The sequence below is a fragment of the Myxocyprinus asiaticus genome, chromosome 28 (genome assembly GCF_019703515.2).
Source record: "Myxocyprinus asiaticus isolate MX2 ecotype Aquarium Trade chromosome 28, UBuf_Myxa_2, whole genome shotgun sequence".
In the NCBI taxonomy this organism is placed as follows: Eukaryota; Metazoa; Chordata; class Actinopteri; order Cypriniformes; family Catostomidae; genus Myxocyprinus; species Myxocyprinus asiaticus.
In genome coordinates, this window is record NC_059371.1 from 5,411,603 (window position 1) to 5,427,827 (window position 16,225).

At 38.6% G+C, this 16,225-nt stretch overlaps 1 protein-coding gene across 1 annotated transcript in view; it reads left to right on the plus strand.

Annotated features, from left to right (window-relative positions):
• Nucleotides 1–816: 816 nt before the first annotated feature.
• Nucleotides 817–16,225, plus strand: part of LOC127418903 (PR domain zinc finger protein 5-like) — a 136,274-nt gene continuing 120,865 nt past the window's right edge. Inside the window, exons 1-3 of the mRNA XM_051659805.1 lie at nucleotides 817–1,064; nucleotides 5,198–5,281; nucleotides 8,464–8,586. Coding sequence (XP_051515765.1) covers nucleotides 966–1,064; nucleotides 5,198–5,281; nucleotides 8,464–8,586 — 306 coding nt within the window. The 5' untranslated portion in view covers nucleotides 817–965. The remainder of the gene's footprint in view (nucleotides 1,065–5,197; nucleotides 5,282–8,463; nucleotides 8,587–16,225) is intronic.

The following is a 16,225-nucleotide window of genomic DNA, read 5'->3' on the forward strand; positions in this document are numbered from 1 at the left end:
AACATCCATCCTCCATTTACTGCCATTGATTGTGAGCACAGGCTGTTTATAAAGCAGAAATCAAATAGCTTTGAAAATGATTTAAAAAACACAATGTGTGTACATGATCCAGAGACCACACAGACAGACCAGAGTAAGAGGACAGACACAAGCTAATGTTCTTCCTGAGGTGCATTAGTTTAGTTTGGGGATCAGATGTAAATATAACAAATAAACTGGTAATGATATATATTAGATTAAATGCAGTTATATGCTTAAATCAGGACCGTTTCTCATATTACAGGCCCGGGACATTACATTTTTATTTTTTATTTTTATGGTTGTGCATCCCTACACCCCCCCCCCCCCCCCCCCCCTTTATAATAATGACGATGATAATAATAATAATAATAATAATAATAATAATACACTTATTATTAAACTTTACACATTTTTATTTCATTACAAAATTCCATATAATTGAATTGATAAAAATAAAATATCTATCTATCATCTGTAGATCAACACTGTAGATCTTAAAGTCATACTTTATAATTAAAGACTTTCTACATTTTTTAAACTATGATAACTAACTAACTAACAACAACAACAATAATAAATCCATATTTCCGTTTTATTCATTAATAAACTGGTGATTTTATTATGTGGGGAACTTTCCCGGGAAAGACAATGTAGCTCACGGGCACAAACTTTCCACCAATCAGAACGCGGAATCTCATTTCTTTACTGACAACAACGGTGAAGTTCAGAAACTTTCCACCAATCACAGCGCTGAAACACACTCTCTGTAGGGACACCAGCCAATCAGAACGCAGATGCTCTCTCCTGGATCGACAGTAACATGGAAGAGCAGTCTGGACTGAGATTTACAGCGAGCAGAGAATAACTGCTAAATGATCCGTTAACCTGCCTAACCTAATACTTTTAACTCGTGTATTTCTTAAGAAAGGTGTTTTTGTGAGGTAATGAAAATGTTGGGCATGTACGTGCCGGACAGATTCGTGCTGAAGTCCTCTAAAGTTCAGGACGGGATGGGGTTGTACACTGCCAGAGCAGTCCAGAAGGTTCGTGCACATCAAAACAAACTCTCCGCATGAAACATCAAGTATGCACACTGCAGGAAATACTGGAGAAATGCTTGTGTTGTTGCTTTTGAAAATTAGTTTTTGGGAATGAAGGTCTAGCCGTAGCTGCATTCCTGTATGTGTCTGTGCTGCTTACGTGTGCTGCCACGTCCCTTACAAACAATCTCCATGGTAACCGCCGTTTCCGCCAAAAAATCACCATGGTAACCGTAGTTTCCGTCGTAGTACATTAGTTATTACGCGTATTGTAATTACATTAAAACTCAGATATAACTTGGTATTAGCCGCCGTTGTCAACAAAGTAGAATATTTCATTTACACTGTGACTGAGATCTCATGTTCATATATTCTGGTTATACAGTAGCAACAATAACTGCAGTTACTGGTGTTTGGCTATGGTCACTTTAGGGATATTAGTAAGGGATCTGTATTTGTAGAGAGACTTTAAAACTAACTTCTAGATATAATGTGTGAATCTCACAAAGCCTGTCAAGAACATATCCTGCTCATATTTCACCCCAGATTATAGACAAGAAATTATATTTGTTATTGTTTAGCACCATTGTTTGGATTTTGACATTATTTGTATGGCAGTTAAAAGAATATTCCGGATTTCCATTGCAAGTGCCTCATAGTAACCTCTATTTTTGTTTTGTTGTGTTTTTTTTTTTTTTTTTTAAGAAAAGGAGGGAAAAGGAGTCAAAATTATTTTTATGGGAATCAACATTATGTCACAAATGTTGTCAATTGAGTTTAACTTGTATTGAACCTGGAATATTCCTTTCAGAACATCCTCCCAGATTATCATTACTGAAAAAAGTTATTTTATGTGAATTGTAAAGTATTTATAAATCGTGATGACATTATTTATTATACTGATTTTTTTCCGATTAAAAAAATGAGTAGACCAGATTATTTTAATTACTGTATCACAGTATCTAATGAGAATTGTCATTGAGAAAAATGGAAATTACTGAAAAAAAGTTAAACTATAATTGTGAGGATGAATTAAAAATAATTATAATATTAATAATATGAATTTGGGGGAAAATGTGGCTAATTGTCGTGAAAATAATTATACAATGCAAAAATAAATAAATAAATGAAACTTAAAAAAAGACTTAATTGTTTTAAATAAAATTCAGTCATATTTTATTAAACTAATATATATATATATATATATATATATATATATATATATATATATATATATATATATATAAATATATATTACATCATATATGATGATGACATTATTTGTTATACTGAATTTATTTTATGCTGGTATATATATATATATATATATATATATATATATATATATATATATATATATATATATATCAGTACTGTGCAAAAGTCTTAGGCACATAAGATGTGTCACAAAAATTTTGTCTTAAGATGGTTATTTATAGCTTTAGTGTGTCAGTAGGAAATATAAATGTTAGACTCACAAACATTACTTTTGCAAATAGAAAAGATTAGGATAGAAGAACAGGGAGCCCTGCAACAGATGTCATGGCACCCACAGAGACCCCCACTGAACATCATGTCTCTCTGAGATTACATAAAGAGACAGAAGCAATTGAGACAGCCTAAATAGATAGAAGAACTGTGGAGAATTCTCCAAGTAGCTTTGTACATCCTATCAGCCAACAACCAAGAAAAACTGTGTCCAGGTGAACATAGGAGAATTGGTGCTGTTTTAAAGGCAAAGGTGGTCACACTGAATATTGATTTAGCTTTTTTATGTTTACTGGACTTTGTATGACATTAAGTGAATAAATGAAAACTATTTATGTCATTATTTTTGAAGACATCCTCACTATGCAACATTTTATGCCTAAAACTTTTGCACAGTACTGTATGATATATATATATATATATATATATATATATATATATATATATATATATATATATATATATATACACTATATTGCCAAAAGTATTCACTCACCCATCCAAATAATTGAATTCAGGTGTTCCAATCACTTCCATGGCCACAGGTGTATAAAATGTAGCACCTAGGCATGCAGACTGCTTCTACAAACATTTGTGAAAGAATGGGCCGCTCTCAGGAGCTCAGTGAATTCCAGCGTGGTACTGTGATAGGATGCCACCTGTGCAACAAGTCCAGTCGTGAAATTTCCTCGCTACTAAATATTCCACGGTCAACTGTCAGTGGTATTATAACAAAGTGGACGCGATTGGGAATGACAGCAACTCAGCCACGAAGTGGTAGGCCACGTAAAATGACAGAGCGGGGTCAGCGGATGCTGAGGCGCATAGTGTGCAGAGGTCGCCAACTTTCTGCAGAGTCAATCGCTACAGACCTCCAAAGTTCATGTGGCCTTCAGATTAGCTCAAGAACAGTGCATAGAGAGCTTCATGGAATGGGTTTCCATGGCCGAGCAGCTGCATCCAAGCCATACATCACCAAGTGCAATGCAAAGCGTCGGATGCAGTGGTGTAAAGCACGCCGCCACTGGACTCTAGAGCAGTGGAGATGCGTTCTCTGGAGTGACGAATCACGCTTCTCCATCTGGCAATCTGATGGACAAGTCTGGGTTTGGCGGTTGCCAGGAGAACGGTACTTGTCTGACTGCATTGTGCCAACTGTGAAGTTTGGTGGAGGGGGGATAATGGTGTGGGGTTGTTTTTCAGGAGCTGGGCTTGGCCCCTTAGTTCCAGTGAAAGGAACTCTGAATGCTTCAGCATACCAAGAGATTTTGGACAATTCCATGCTCCCAACTTTGTGGGAACAGTTTGGGGATGGCCCCTTCCTGTTCCAACATGACTGCGCACCAGTGCACAAAACAAGGTCCATAAAGACATGGATGAGCGAGTTTGGTGTGGAAGAACTTGACTGGCCTGCACAGAGTCCTGACCTCAACCCGATAGAGCACCTTTGGGATGAATTAGAGCGAAGACTGCGAGCCAGGCCTTCTCGTCCAACATCAGTGTCTGACCTCACAAATGCGCTTCTGGAAGAATGGTCAAAAATTCCCATAAACACACTCCTAAACCTTATGGAAAGCCTTCCCAGAAGAGTTGAAGCTGTTATAGCTGCAAAGGGTGGGCCGACGTCATATTAAACCCTATGGATTAAGAATGGGATGTCACTTAAGTTCATATGCGTCTAAAGGCAGATGAGCGAATACTTTTGGCAATATAGTGTATATATACGCATTAGTCTAGCCAGGATTATTTTAATTACTGTATTACAGGAATGGAAATCTAATGATAATTACGTTTTAAGAAAAATTAGACTAAAAAAAAGTGTAATGTCTCATTGTGTGGATGCATTATTGTTTGCATTTTAATGTGAATGTGGTTAGTTGCAAAAAAAGAGCCAAAAATAGTATTCATTGTCTTAAAAATAAATTCAATGCAATTTTAAGAAATTATAATAAAAAAATAATAAAATGTATTCCTTTTTTTTCTTCTTTTGATTTTGTGGTAAATTATGACCTAAAGTAGTAAAAAAGGAAACACACACACCTTCAAACCTCACATAAACAGGATTGTTCATAGATAAGTGATGTTTAAATCTGAGGAAGATTGGGATGCTCGAAACGTCACTTATCTATTAAATATTCTCTTTATGGGTGCTTTGCAGATGCGCATTTCTTATTTTGTATACTTTGGATTGTTACTTTTAGGATTCTGCACCCTATAACCTCTTGACTTGATGTGTGTGCCTTTTTGTGAATTATGATCTATTCATGTTCTCATGAGATTCACCCCAGTTCAGTTTCTCCAGCTCCACTTTCTTCACTTGAGTTTAATTGGGGAGGAAAACATCAAATCGGCCTTCAAAATGAAGGTGCCATCAGGAGCCATAAGAAGTGTCATCTCAGGATTTCAGAACGCATATTAATGTATACTATGTTTACTCTTTATAATGTTCTGAAACTTCTCTGCGAATGCTCTGTGACATATCTGTAGATGTGTAAAGTCCCAGGATGAGCTGTAAGAGTGGAGAATCAAGTCTTTCCTTCATCATATCCTTGATCATGTTGAGAATCTGAACACGGACACAGTCTGTTCTGTCAGAAGTGGCATCAAAGCCAAATTCTAAAATGCACTTTTTTTTTTTTTTTTCACAGGGTGAGAAGTTTGGTCCTTTTGCAGGTGAGAAGCGGATGCTGTGTGATTTGGATGAAAGCATGGATCCACGGCTGATGTGGGAGGTGGGTGACTAGAGTCAACAATGATTCCATCATTTTACCCATAATGCGTCCTTGTGTCACCACAAGTTTTTTGTGTGTTTCTGTCAAATGTGTCACTTCAAAGGAAACTCATCTTACACACATGTTTAAAAAAAAGAAAAAAAAAAAAAAGAAATGCTAAATAGTTTTTATTTGGGATTTTTTCCTCTATATGTAACATTAATAATGTATATGATAATGAAACTTTTTATATGCATAAGAAAACACAGGAACACAAAAAATGATAGTTGCCCTTGCAAAACTCACCACCACAATGCTAGGGTGTTGTGTGTGGTTGCCGGCCGTTTGCTATGCACTTGCTAATGTGTACTGAATGTTTTTTCGCATTGCTAGGTGGTTACTAGGGAGCTCTGGTTAATCAATGATTTGATTCAAGAGTGAATAGCAACTTAAATTAAATTGATTCATTGTTCAAACTGATCATATGGCTTCAGAAGACTTAGAATATAGTGCAAGAGTCATATCGACTACTTTTACTGTGTTATTTTTTTTTCCATTTGGAGCTTGAAAGTCCAGTCTCTGTTCACTTTCATATGACGAAAAGGAGTGTGAAGATTTTTAAACATTTTACCTTTTGTGTTCCACAGAAGTAAGTCATATGGGTTTCGGGTAACATCGGGTGTTTAAATAATGACAGAATTTTTATTTTTGGTGAACTATTCCTTTCAAAATCTTGTAGAAATTGGTGTCGCTATTCTTTAAACGGATGCATTACTGCCCATCTCCAGGCAACGATAAATCGGACCAGACATGCCAGCCTTGCGATTAACTCACACTGACTCTCCCATGCCAACAGAACTACAGGCTCGAGACACGGTTAAAGTGCATGCCATATCTCTAACATGCCATCGTATATCTGCCCTTGCAATATTCAGGTTTATTTTCAGCTGCATTAATGTTTTAATTATCTCGGATCAGGTTGAGTTGTTTAGCCACATTAGGCTTGTGATTTATTGATCTGCCTGCCCTGATGACACCATTCCGCCCAAAGTACAGTGAGCTAAACTCTTAAATTATACACTTCTGTGCATAATTATTATGATGTATCATCTTAGTATGTAGTCTTTCACTGTGCTGTTCATTCATGCTGCTCGTGTGTGACGATGCAGACAGTTAGAGGGAATTTATGTTTTAAGATTAGTTAAAAGAAGCTACTATTAGCTGTCATTGTTGTGTGCTAAGACCGAGAAATCTCTCAAAATAATAATTGGCATCCAAAGACAGTGGAGAGAAAGGCATTCATCAGGAGCAAACCTGTAAGAGACACCTGTGTGAAGACACAAATGTTCCATCTTTAAGATGCCATTGGGATTTCAGACATCGCACATGAAATTGGGACAGTCTGTGTACATAAAGGATTAAAAGATGTCCTGTTTGACATTACGTGTGATCACACCTGACTCATGACATCTGGGTTTTTCCTAGTAGGGAGGATTGGTCACAGTGGTTCACTAGTACTTCAGCTACTTGGTTTAACTTGATTTTTTATTGACAGGACATTTTGTTGTTTGTTTGGTTTCTATTTCTGCAGTGTTGTGCTTGGTAGCTCTGAGTGCAATGTCTCCACATAACCGTTTATTAACCATTGGGTTGTGTTTGTTTGTGCTAACACATATTGTGTTCCTGGTCAAAAATGACCATCCCACTAAGATTAATAATACGTTTATTTTATATAGCGCCTTTCTGACAACTCAGGGTCGACAAAATTGTTAGATTTTTAGACTGTTTATAAATCTCTCATATTGCATATATTATCACAAGATATTGCTTTAGATCTTTTTATAAACTTCTGTTTTAGTAATTATGACAGGTTTTGTAACTCTTCTTTGAACTTTTTTTTTAAAGTATATATATTTTTTATTTATATAATACTAATAATACAAATTACATAATAAATTAATTACCTGTTGCTTGATCTGAACAAAATAGGTGTCGTTTTAAAGCCTAGAAATGCATATAGCTGATCTTACCAATTCTTAAATAATGCTTTTTAATTTGCTGACAAATAAGAACTATTTCATTCTCATCATTTGCAAATTTGTTATCACAACAATTGTATTTAGAGTTGGTAAAACCATAAACAAGATGAGATAGCCATGTGTTATATATCATTGGAAAGGTCTCAAACTGTAGAATGCAATGAGCAGATTTGTTTCACTCAGAGGCCACAATGCAGTGAGTATCAGTGTATAAAGTTCCCACTGACACACATAAATATATTAAACAGGAGTGGCTTTTTGTCACATTTTTCCTTATTACTCATAAACAATAACGTATCGTAAATTACAGCAGACTATCCCGATTCAGACAAGCCCAAACACAACATAATATGATAAGTAGATCTTGAAATATTCCTCAAAGAGTGCACATGGAAAGAGCATGCACAAAAGGGCGCTCAACACACTTTGTGTGTGTGTGTGTGTGTGTGTGTGTGTGTGTCTGTGTGTGAGTGTGTGTGTTGTGTATGTGCAGATGTCCGAGGACTTTGTGTGTGCAAACAAAAACATATTTGCTCATCTAAAGGATTGGGATGCTCCGGAACACTTAATATTTCTGTATTTTGTAGTCTAATCCATTTATTTCCATTGGCCGGTCAGTTTTGACCAGGAACACAACAGGCGTAACAAAGTGAAATAAAACCAACAAAATGTAAAGCAATGGCCCATTTTTTTTTTTGTGTGTGTTTTCAGATACTATATGTGAACAAAGTCAAAGAATTGTATTCTAATTGGACTAAGTATATATAAACATAGTAAAAACAAAATTATAATAATTTGTCTGGATCAAAATGACTGGAACACAACATAAGGGTTAAACATCGAATTTGTTTCTATTGGCTGTGATTGTGTCACATTGCAGAGCATTTTTACTTTCAGTGTGGACACAAATTACTTGTCAATGGAATCACATCCCACCTGGTTAGGACACTTCTTGTGTGCATCTTCAATAAAGCAAATAAACCCAAAATCCAACCTTCTGCTGAACCCTACACCTTATGTGGTTAATTCACTCCTTATCACTGTTGACTTGTCTTTGACTCCTAGCTCAGCACCTGATAGCAGTGTGTACCTGAACTTCAGATGCCACCGGTGATCCAGGGACCTGTGCATGTGATTAATGGTTGAATTTGTGTGGTGCTACAGGTGCGAGGGAATAAAGGTGACGTGCTGTACATTCTGGATGCGAGTAACCCTCGTCATGCTAACTGGCTCCGCTTCATCCATCAGGCCCCATCACAGGAGGAGAAGAACCTGGCTGCCATTCAGGTATGAAGAGATGCTAAAGCCTGATAAACACAGGGATTACTGTTCCTCTTCTCACATGACACGACATACCAAGCCTCTCTAGGAATGTGTCAAATGGTAGATATTCTGCTATACCTTCAATGCATCATTATACATGCAGCACCATTAAAAAAAATCATCACTGAAATGTTGCTCATCTAATCAGAATTTACAGTCAGAACTATCCATTTTGAGTCTGTTGTTTTTAACTCAAGTGTTACATAATGTCAAGATGTTTTTGTGCTAACGCCAGACTTATCATTTATTTGTTATGAATAATCTTATCTTTTGGTTTGCGCCCATCAAATTAAACATATAAAGAGAAAACTAGATAGGTAACGTTTGTCACTACCAACTTTGATGTTGGCTGTTTGATGTTATCTAAAAGTTAGTTCAGTCATGACAACTTTCTGAAAGATTTAGCATGTGAATGTGGGTATGACATATAGATAGGATATTGGTTTTGGCAGACTAGATCTAATGCTGGTGCTGCTGCAGAGCAAGTAAAGAGACTTGCTACTGCTAGAAAATACACATAAATACTGAGTTAGCATGTGGACGTGCTGCTGCTGCAGATATAGATAAAGCAAGACATGCTGCATCGAGCATGTATGACATGCTGCTGAACAAATAAACATTACAAACAATCCCCTTGTAGCAGATCTAGACAAGTAGAGCTGGGGTGGAGGTGGGTTTCAGAGACAAAACTCTTGCAGCGCACTGCGAAGAAACCAGCTTATCAGCAAAACTTAGCAATTTTAAAGTTAGACAAAGAGAGAGACTCAAGTTGATTAGCTACCCGATAACAAGTTAGAGGACTAATCAGCTTACACCATGCAAGCCAATTGGCATAACATGCCAGATGTGAGCAAGCCGATTGGCTAAAAGATAACAAGTCATAGAACTTATCAGCTTGCACCACATAGAGTTGCATGGCTGAACTTTGGTCATTTCATTCATGACAACTCTCAGAAAGATTTAGCAAGTTAATGTGGGTATGACATATTTATAGGATATTGAAGAATGCAGAAGAAACATTGCTGGTTCTTGGGCAGGAGTTTACGTTTCGTTAGTGCATGTAATAATTGGCAATCCGGTGCTGGAATGTGTTATATTGAAGAGTGCACGTAGCAGCTTGAGCCCTTTAAAGCTGGATGGATTTTAATAACTTCATGGTATAAAGTATTTGTAACACATTAGTTTATAGTCAATTGCCTAATCGGCCAACAGTAGAAGACCACATCGGGTTCCACTTCTGTTAGCCAGGAACAGAAAGCTGAGGCTGCAGTGGGCCTACCATCTGTGTACCTCAGCAGAAGTTGAGATTCATTAGAGCAGGCTATGTTTTTACAGCCTTTAACTGTCCAGTTTTGGTGAGCCTGTGCTCACTGCAGCCTCAGTTTTCTGTTCTTGGCTGACAGAAGTGGAACCCAATGTGGTCTTATGCTGTTGTAGCCCATCCGCCTCTTGGTTCAACATATTGTGCATACTGAGTTGCTATTTTGCTCACTACAATTGTACAGAGAGGTTATCTGAGTTACTGTAGCCTTTCTGTCAGCTTGAACCAGTCTGGCCATTCTCTGTTGACCTCTCTCATCAACAAGGTGTTTCCGTTCACATAACTGATGCTCACTGGATGTTTTTTGTTTTTGGCACCATTCTGAGTAAATTCTAGAGACTGTTGTGCGTGAAAATCCCAGGAGATCAGCAGTTACAGAAATACTCAAACCAGCCCATCTGGCACCAAAAATCATGCCATGGTCCAAATCACTGAGATCGCATTTTGTCTCCATTCTAATGGTTGATGTGAACATTAACTGAAGCTTCTGACCTGTATCTGCCTGATTTTATGGATTGCACTGCTGCCACATGATTGGCAGATTAGATAATCGCATGAATAAGTAGTTGGACAGGTGTACCTGTGGTCCCTGAGTGTATATACATAGGAAAGATACTGTATGGGGGATCTTAATTAACCATTTTTATATTTTCCTAAAAATGCAAATCTACCGAAAACAAACAAACAATGTACATCTAAATAGTGCAGTTTACAAATACTGTTTCCTATAGTTAAGTATAATGGGCTGACTATCAAATAATGTAAAGGTTTTTCATCATAACCAGAGAACTCAATATCAATAGGGTCGAAACATGTTAATTTATAAAGCTAATTTTAAACTGAAAAAAAAAAGTTTCTATTCTAAAGGCACTGTGGAACTGCAATAAATTGTCCAGTCACAAACCTTGCTTAGCTGAACCGTCTGAGTCATATCAGACACATGAAGCTTGATTTACTTCATTTTTGTTTTCTGCAGTGTGTTTTAGTGAAAGATGCCAGTATCCATGTATATTGCTTCTCACTCTATTTATCCACTACGGTTTACTGTTGTTAAAATCACCGCGTCTGCAGCTCTACTATGTGGCGCCTCATATCACAGGCCGGGGGAGAGAGGCAATGTGTGCGGAGCACAAAAGGGCATTAATGAAGCGTGTTAAGTGCTAGAGAAAAATATTCAAGGATATAGCACTGAAAGATCAGTGCTATCTACGCCCAGAAGCACTTGCATTGTACACAGCTCCATTGTTTTGTTGCGCTGCTAACCTGAAGTGTAGAAACAATGAGACTGGGCAACTGTTGTCATGATGTCTCGCGGTCTGGATGGAACCAATCTGGGGCCTGGACCTGGACCGCGGTCCGCTAATTGGTAAACGCTGCTAAAAATATGCAAAACATATATACATGGAATCAACATTTAAACCCCACAACTACCCCTCCCCCTCCCAATCCCCAACCCTGCCCTGACCCCCAACAAACATCCCTGTGGTCGCATATGAGTATATACACAAAAAAAGGTGTGGCATGGGGGGCGTGGTCATGTGTCGGTCTGTGGGAGAGAGAGAGAGAGAGAGCGGTAAGGCTTGTCACCTGTTTCATAATTATCTCTAACAGCTGTCTCTCATTATAGTGATGGCGGAGGGAGACTTAAAAGGCACGCCAGAGCATCAGAGAGAGAGAAAGTTACGGGCAGTTGCCCGACACCTGTGTGTGTGTCTTTTTGTTTAAGTTTCTCATTAAACTGTTATTTATATTATCAAGCCGGTTCTCACCTCCTCCTTTCCATTGAACTCTGTTACACCAGGTGACGAGCCTTACTACTCTCTCTATCTCTCTCTCCCGCAGTCTGACACATGACCACGCCCCCCTATGCCACAAAAGGCAATCAAACATTTCCCAACAAACAAATCCAATGTGGCAGGGCGGAGGGCGGGGCCGGGTCATGATTCCGCACACCCGGCCCCTAATTGGGCTGATTAGCCCGAGAGGGATAAAGGCCGACTGGAGACGGCAGTGCGACAGAGAGAGAGTTACGGACAGCTGTCCAACACCTGTGTGTGTTTGTGCTTTTGTTTTAGTTAATAATTAAATATTATTTATATCATCAAGCCGGTTCTCGCCTCCTCCTTTCCATTGATGTGTTACATCAAAGTTACCCCATTCATCCAAATGACACCTCTTCAAAAGCCACCACCCTCCCCATCTCTGTGCACCACTGCCGAAATGGGGGCGCCTCTGCTGACCTCCAACCCCTCAAAAGGATGTTACTGGCGATCATCACACTGGTCAGAACCCAATTCTCTATGTGTCTGTTCCCCACATCGATGACCGCCCCATCGCCCAAAACATAGAGTCTAGGGCAAAACGAAACCCGAGTGCCCAACACGTCACACACAAAAATCTGAACCCTCAACCAAAACTCCTGGATCTCAACACACCACCAAAAAACATGGGCCGTGTCTCCATCCTCCGATTGGCATCGGCAGCATGTGGGTGTGTCTTTAAGACCAAGCCTATACAATCTAGAGGGGGTCCAATAAAATCTGTGTAAAATCTTGAATGCATAAGGCGCACACCCTTGCATCTCTAGGTGCAGACTTGATGTTTTTTAGAATCCTAGCCCACACACCCTCCTCCAATACCAAGTTTAAATCTTTCTCCCATAATCTCTTGATAGAAGTTAAAGCTCTGCCTCTGCACTTTTAATATTCCCTTCCAACTTGATTGAATGATGATTTTTTGATGAATGAGGCATACTGTATGATCCAACCCCTAAGAATCACCTTAAGTGCCTCCCAAGCCACGCCCACAGAGGATACTTAGGACCAGTTGGTCTCCATATCAACATTGATTTCAGCCTTTAACATTTGTTAGAATACAGGATTTTGCAAAAGGGATACATTAAAGCGCCAACTATATGATTTATTTTTCTCCAAATGTGGCAACACCTCTAAACTCACCAGGGCGTGATCTGAGACTAAGATGTTTCCAGTTTAGCAATCCACAACAGATGAAATGAGGGACTTAGATATAAAAAATTTAAAAAATAAATTCTAGAATACATCTTATGGACTGATGAAAACATTTATAGTACCAGATGGGTTCAAAAGTCTCCAAATATCTGTAAGGCCAAGATTTTTACACATCCTGTGAAGTGTCAGTGTTGCTCTAGGGGGCTTACACACTTTTGCTTCACTATGATCAAGGACTGAGTCCATCAAAAGATTAAAGTCTCCTCCCAATATTATATCATAAGGGGTGCCAACGGCTTGTAACATCCCTTCAGGATCTATAAAAAAGCCCTGATCATCAGCGTTAGGTGCGTAAATATTAGCCAAAATCAACCTTTGCCCCTGAATTTCTGTTAAAACAATAATGACTCTTCCTAATTTATCTTTAATCTGTTTGAGACATTTGAATTGTAGATGTTTACTTATCAATATAATGACTCCCCTGCTCTTACTTCAGCCAGCACTAAAGAAAACATGTCCACCCCATATCTTCCCACATTTTTCAGCTTCCTGCAGGGAAAGATGCATTTCTTGAAGAAACACTATATCAAATTTCTTACGTTTAAGAAAAGAAATAACCTTCCTTCTTTTTATGGGGTGACCCAACCCATTCACATTCCACGTTGAGAGAGACAATCCGCTCATATTAACATTTGACATTTTTTTTAATGTGAGAAAAAATAGATTTTGTGTCAAAAATAAAATGATAAAGACCACATTCCAACATTGGTGCAACAATCAATCCTCGAACATCCACCAAAAAAAAAAAAAAAAAAAAAGAAAAACTTGCGCATTAACCCTGCGCACAACGGCGCCAACCGGCATCCACCCCTCTAAACTCAAACAGTCCATGTACACCTACGAGAGCCCCTGCGACAACCTTGCCATCGGATTGCTCGAGTCCTGTGTTCCTATACAAATTTTGTGAGACAGAATTACACAACAGAAAATAACTAGCACCAAAAAAAAAACAAAAAAAAAAACGTATAGTTTCCACAGGCAGTGAATGTTCAGTGAGCCGGCCCATTCGGCTGTTACATGAGTGTAACAAATGCCCTAATCACTCTAATGATTTGCAAGAAATATTCCACAAAACAAACTTCATCCAAGAGGAGGCATAAACACAAAGAACGTGCAGATTCATCCACAAACTGTCCCGAAGGAGTGTTAGTCCACAAAACAAACTCCAGCCGCTAGGCGGAATCAACACAAAAAGAAACAAAGCAGAAGCTCAGTTCCTCAGGCAGTCAAGTGAATGACACCTCGCCTCGCGTAACACAAGATCTTTATCGGATGATCTCAAAAAAAGGGGAATCAAACCCCGGTTATCTGTACGAGAAAAACACATCCTTTACACACCACGCTGTTTTTTTTAAAAAACTTTATAGTTATAGTTATTGTTAAAGTTATCCTTCTTGGTGGGAACAGACCTTTAGCATGTGGACATGCTGCTGCTGCACAATTAGACAAAATGCAAGACATGCTGCATCATGCATGTTTACATGGTGCTGCTCCGAAGAGCCATGTGCACTGAGTGTATGCTAGCTAGGTGTGCCTTGGCCAGAGGCCAATGGCGTAACGCTAATTAACTAAATTTCTATGTGTGCATCTGCCTGCTTAGCCAAATAGCTTAAACGACTAGTGACCTAACTCATAATGTGTACCTGAACCAGGAAACCTCAGAGCGATGTGATAGCAATGTGTGCCAGCCAGTTTTGGCTAAGGCTTACCTTGTTAAAGGGATAGTTCAACCAAAAATGAAAATTCTCTCATTATTTACTCACCCTCATGATATACCAGGTGACTTACTTTACGACTTTCTTTCTTCACCATAACACATTTGAAGAAAAAATAGAAAAAATATCTTATTTTTATAAATCGGTCGGGCACTAGTATTTTATACCAGCAGTTTTCACAACTGCCACTGACAGTTAGACTCTGCAAACAAGCTTCATGTGTTCTTCTAACAATTAATACACAAATATCTTTAAAAATTGCTCTTTATTAAACAAAAATTTAAAATGTAAAGAAAATTTAAAATGTCCCAATTGAAAATGTAAAGATGACCATTATCAATGCAATAACAAAAATAGAGTACAACAATGCATAGTATTAGTCAGCACTTTGCCCTGAAAAATAATACACAAGTGCCTATCTGACATGCAGATGACCTTCTGCTTGCTTCAAAGGCATTGGAATGTCAGGTGCATTTAGTTCTGCCGACTCCTCTACTTTCTGCATCCAGTCATCCAGAAATTCATCTTCCTGGGATGTGCACAAGTTGTGCAGGACACAGCAGCTGCTGACATTCGTGGGAGCCCTAGATATACTCACTTCCATTTTCTTCAGCAGACAACGCCAACGGCCCTTTAACCGTCCAAAGGCACATTCAACAGTCATGCTTGCATGACTCAGTCTGTAGTTAAAGTGCCTTTCTTCTCGTGTCAGATGTCCATTGTTTGGAAATCCCTTCATTAGCCAGCTCAATAGAGGTTATGCAGGATCACCAAGAAGCATAATTGGCACCTGTGTCCTTTCAATTTCCAGTGTCTCCGAAATGTAAAAAGAATCACAGACATATTGAATTAGAAGTATAGAATTGAATGGCTCTTCGAGTCACGTAAATCTAACAACAGTCAAGCAGTACAGTAAATATAAATCTTACCAGTGGGAAAAGTCTGCCACTCTCTGCCAGCTTGAACACACTGGAGTTCCGTAGCATACGTGCAACATGCACACTGCCAGTCCATCCCACGTCGGTTTTCGTGAACCTGTTAATGATTAAATAAGTAAATAGACAGGTAGTTCATATTTTCACAGTGCGAGTTAATACTCACCGATAAAGATGATCTACAACCACTTGCAATATGATGGAGTGGCTTCCTTTTTGATTGGAACAGAGTGCAACAGTGCCCCGCCCACTTATTCAGCGTCTGGTTTTCGGAAGTATATTTCTTCCATAGACTTTTCAAAAAACCCTCAATTAAAGAGTTGTAAAGCATGAACCAAACCAACCAGCTCTGACTTCTTGCACAGTCTGCATGGTCTTGCGGCTATCACAGCAGAGAGGAAAGCAACAGCATTACTTATCTTTTTTTTACGCATCCTTTTTAGTTCGCTCCTAAGTCGCATAAGTTGGTTTTGTCCTTTTGATTGGAAAATGTGAAGAACATAAAGATACATGAACAGCATTTTCAGGAACATGTTTAGTCTGCCTGACATCAACAAACACTGAAATGCTGATGTGGATTTTGTGCATAGTGTTCGAGCCCAC